Source organism: Apteryx rowi, unplaced genomic scaffold (assembly GCF_003343035.1).
Source record: "Apteryx rowi isolate R43461 unplaced genomic scaffold, aptRow1 scaffold_824, whole genome shotgun sequence".
NCBI lineage: Eukaryota > Metazoa > Chordata > Aves > Apterygiformes > Apterygidae > Apteryx > Apteryx rowi.
The window spans coordinates 44,667-49,380 of record NW_020451121.1 but is presented as its reverse complement, the minus strand read 5'-3'; the positions used below and the strand labels follow the sequence as shown (position 1 = coordinate 49,380).

The 4,714-nt window shown below is 41.7% G+C and overlaps 1 protein-coding gene across 1 annotated transcript in view; it reads right to left on the bottom strand.

Annotated features, from left to right (window-relative positions):
• SLC10A2 (solute carrier family 10 member 2) overlaps positions 1 to 1,535 on the bottom strand; it is an 11,179-nt gene extending 9,644 nt beyond the window's left edge. The window contains exon 1 of the mRNA XM_026089655.1: positions 1,114 to 1,535. Within this exon, the coding sequence (XP_025945440.1) occupies positions 1,114 to 1,535 (422 nt within the window). The remainder of the gene's footprint in view (positions 1 to 1,113) is intronic.
• Positions 1,536 to 4,714: the final 3,179 nt, after the last annotated feature.

Sequence of the window (4,714 nt, the reverse complement as noted above, 5' to 3'; positions counted from 1 at the left end):
GGGCCTTAGCCTTCCTCGTCGCATCCCTGCATACTCTGACAACATTCCTATATTCCTCCCAAGTGGCCTGTCCCCCTTTCCACTTTCTGTATGCTTCCTTCTTCTGGTTGAGTTTTGCCAGGAGCTCCTTGCTCATCCATGCAGGTCTCCTGCCTCCTTTGCTTGACTTCCTAATGTTGCAATTTATGTTACTCTGTGGGAAACAGAGAAGTGATTCTATTTATTTTAGAACAAAGTGATCAAGATTTAAAAAAAATAGCTCTTTTAAAGGCTGTTTGAGTTAATGAGCCACCTTGAATTTGCATCAGGAGCTGGGTTCACTTCTACTGTGTGGTTGATGTCAAAGAGCATGTCAGCTGCCTTATGTATCACAGTTTTTGAGTTCACAGCATCTTGAAGTTGCAGCCAAATTACCTGTCATTGAGATCATCACATTTAGCCCCAAAGGAACTTTTCCATTGTACCCAACATGGAGGGCTGTGACTTGTATCGCATTAAAGTTTCCTTCAGTTTGAAAACTTCTATAGGGTGCCAGGAGCAGATAGAATTACCACAAGTGATTTTCATTTGTAATAGTTGCCAAAGAGAAAAGCTTTGCAGGTCTATTCATTGTATAAAACAGAAAAGGAGGGAAAATATTTTTCCACAGATGGTCTCTTTCAAGAAACATTACTTTAAAAATTATTGCATAGCCACTATTTCATATACAGGATTCAGTTCCTAAAACTCTCTGTTATTTTTTTTTTCCATTGCCCAAGATCTTGGGAGAAACAAAATCACAAATGTGGCTCTTAGACCAAGATTTCATAATCCTTAGTATTTTAGAGGTGTTCATTGGTCCATTTTTCAGCAGGATCTAAGGTTTTATAATGAAGACAGTTTATGCTATACACAATCTTATCATGTTATCTTCCTCATGAATTCTCAATGAACAGAGCATAATTGCTGTTCTGCTTATATTTATTACTGTTATGGTAACTAAACAACTCTACAAGAAGGAAGCTCCAACAAGCATAGGCCAGGTAGCAAAGACAAATGTCATACAGACTTTTTCAGTATGGAGTCTACGGCATAAAAAGACACATGAACTTTTTAGAGAATAACTGCTCTTACCTTAGGTCCATGTCACCATCCACCCAGTAGGCAAGGATATTAGAGGCTGTTCCACCTGGGCAGCATCCCATGATCAGCACCGCAACTGCTTGAATAGGAAGCACATTAAAGGCCACTGACAGCACAAAGCCTGTGAGAGGCATAATTCCAAACTGGCAAAGGAAACCCACAAAAATACCCCAGGGTCTTTTTACATGGCCCAAAAACTTTTTTAGTTCCACATTGCAGCCCATGGAGAACATCACCATAGCCAGCATGATTGTTAGAACAGTACTCAGTACTGTATTCAAAATTTTGTTAAAATTGTCCTCAGGTAACACACAAGACGTGCCATTGCAAATAGTAGCATTTGGTGAACAAACACTGGAGTTTTCTGTCAAAGACCTAGCCTTAAGTTGCTGGAAAAGAAGGTATGTCTGCATTTTGAAATACAGAAACACTCAGTACATCCAATGCAAACTTTTAAGCCTGTGTAAAATGACTGTTTGTCAGTGACTCCTTTTAAATGATCCAGAAAGCAATAAAGTGCAATAAATGCTTGAACACTGTTACTATTCTTAAAGGGTTTGGCACAGTGCTGATTCATATAGTTATAAAAGTTGTACCTGCTCAGTATGGTGACAATTAATCATTTATTCATATGAAAATGAGGAATCCCACATCAAAAGAATAGCTGTGTTAATATTTAAGGGTGCAGCGAAGGTTTCTGGTATAGCTGAACACACAGATTGAGAAATTCAGGAGGGAGAGAAAGTTTACACTTCATTCTTTGAATTTCTTGCATGCCTTCAGGAGAACTGCTGATGCATGGACTCTCAGTGGCTTTACAGGGGTCTGTGGTGCTGAAACAAGCAACTGATACACAAGAAACCATGAGTAAAGGATGGGCTAAGATAAGGTAAATTAGGATAAGCTAGGATAAATTATTCTCCTTCTAATGGTTGCGCAGGGCTGCAATTCAGGAGAACAACTCTGCATCCACAGAAGAGCAAAGAAAGGTCTTAGTCCTGCACAGAGAAAGCTGCAGACAGAGATTTGAAGCAGCATCTCTTGCCAAATGACAGCTCGGGTGCAAGGTTTGAGCAGGATATATGGAGTCACTTTGAATGGGACAGGATTCTTATTTGGATCAAACTTCTAGTATAAAAAAAGATGACGACTGGTGTACAGTCATAACTCTACCACAGAACTTGGCATACAATTGTGTCAGTTTTGCCTCCTAAATTTGACTTTTAGATATCCCTGAAATCTTATAATTCCTTCTCAGCTTCCATGTAATCCTGAAGATGGTTAAGATCCCTGACCTTAAAGTTTCTGGAGATACAGTCTTTTAAAATGTTGCCTGAATTTTTGCTTCTGGCATGTGCARCACCACCACAGTCCTGACATCACTGAGTCCCTTAAGCCTGAGCTCTTTGTTACCGCTTGCTGGCTAAGCTTTCCCCACTCTGTCTGGCTTGGCCGGTCATTGTTCCCAGAGTAAATATATGCCATAAAAAGGGACATAGGAAGGAAGGGGTGATACTACTCCTTCACATAGCCCAAGTCTTATCTTCTTAGCGATTTTAGTAACTAATAATGAGTTAATGACTAGATGAGGGAGCAGGGGGATGGGAGCAAGCTCTGCAGCCAGAAGCTTTCTTTTCCCATTGTCTGCAGGCTCATGCTCAGTCCTGGCCATGTCTACCTCTGTGTTGAGCTTGTCACTGAGCCAGGGAGAGCTGAGGGCAGGAGATCAAGGAGGTGTCGACTGCATTTATTAGATCAGCACAGGGATTTATGGTCCTCTKCTGACCAACTGTCACGCTTGGCTCTGGAAGTCCCTCCTCTGTGCTAGAAATGGTGAGCGGCGATAAGAGGGGTGTGGAGTGGCAAGGGCRGAGGAGGAAGAAGATGTGACTGCTGAGCTCAGCGTGGGGAGCGGCCACGGGATGTGGAGCTGGCGGGTTTGCAAGCTGCTCTGGAGCCAGCTGTCTCTAGCACTGGTTCAGCAGAAACGGACCACATCTCCTTCAGCACGGCTCTGTATTTAGGGTACACACCTGCAATAAGGGTGCAAATCCCATCTTGTTTGTACATGGGATCAGAGGAGATTTTCAGTGTCCTTGGTGTATTCGCCTCCTTCCCTGCATCCTTGCTCTCACTTCCCTGCCTTGATTCATGCACTTTTCTCATGTCTGTTTTCCTGTGGAAAAACATCACACATCAGTCAATGTTTAGATATTTTTACTGTGCTTATCACCATACTAGGTGGATGCCATGCAAATGTTTGTACATTAAATATCATGGTGACTTTGAACAATTAATATTATGCTGTTATTTCCTTTAACAGCTGAAAGAACAAAGGYACAAGACAAGTTGGATGAGTTCTTCATGCCAAAAAAACCAAAGAACCCCAAAACCAAACAAMAGTAGAAATAAGTAGGAAAAATATACAGTTCTTTTGATTATACTGCATACTTGAATCTCAGTCTGAAGTTGCCTACAGCCTGCTAAAGTCTCTTGGCTGGCCAAAGTTTGACCCCTAGAATTCCTCCAGAATTGGATACTTTTTGAGGAGAATAATTTTGATGCTTCATCATTTGTACCCAGCATTGCGGCTGAATTAGCTTCAAATGCAGATCTTAGTCTAAAATCAAGCCCAAAGCATAAAGAGCAACTGATATGTCTCAAACGTCTTTAATTTTCAATATAGAAGTGTTTTATACTAGAGTAATATGCTAAGCCATAATTATCTTCAACAAGCAAGACTCCCACTGAAAGCCTCAGCATTTCATGGCAAAACTTGGTGTGCAAAATGATAGGCACTGCTATTTTTTTTTTACTTTTAAGTGTGAGGCATTGGTGGGGGAAGCTGACTGCTTTAAAAAGGTTTTCCCTGCATGCTCATCTGGCAACTATTTCTTTAAATGTGTGTCAGATAAACAGCTGTATCTCTAAAGCGACTCTTGGGTGCTTGATGGGATAATGTCAGAGTGGCTGCACTCTCCTAGGCAGTTGGTAAGTCCTGCCCTGTGATTAAAGCCACATCTGTGTCACTGTGATGTGTCTAATATAACAACAATCAAAGTAATGAGTAGATGAAAGAGTAAGAAGGCTCCAAGGTCTCTGTTAGGCAGCTAACCTACTCTCCTTACTACGCTTGCTTTCAATCAGAATATTTTAGATTTTATTTTTCAATCCAAGCCTTTCAATCTTTGCCTAAAAGGCAAGTTAGCTCTAAAAGCATGGCTGTATTTATATTTTCTATAAAGTCTGGATCAGAGTCTGGATTTGTGCTTGAAAATGCTTCTTGTTGAAACTATTTAATTTTTAATTAGACTTTTAATTAGAGTATCTTGAAAGTCTTGGGGTCAGGGGTGATGTTTGTAGGCCTGTAAACATCTGCGATGCTGCGGGAACCCAGGGTGAGCRGCTTGGAAGAGGAGGTGGAGGTTTCCTCACTTGTAGCTGCTGTTTCTTGGACAGAGCCTGGTGCACRGGCTTGCTTTCTCCTCCTCCCTTCCTGGGCCATGTGTGTGTCCACGCTGTGAAGGGGTGCCTGATGCAGGCTCCCAGGCACAGAGTAGAGGCAGTGCTGCTCTTCTCTCGCCTCAGCTGG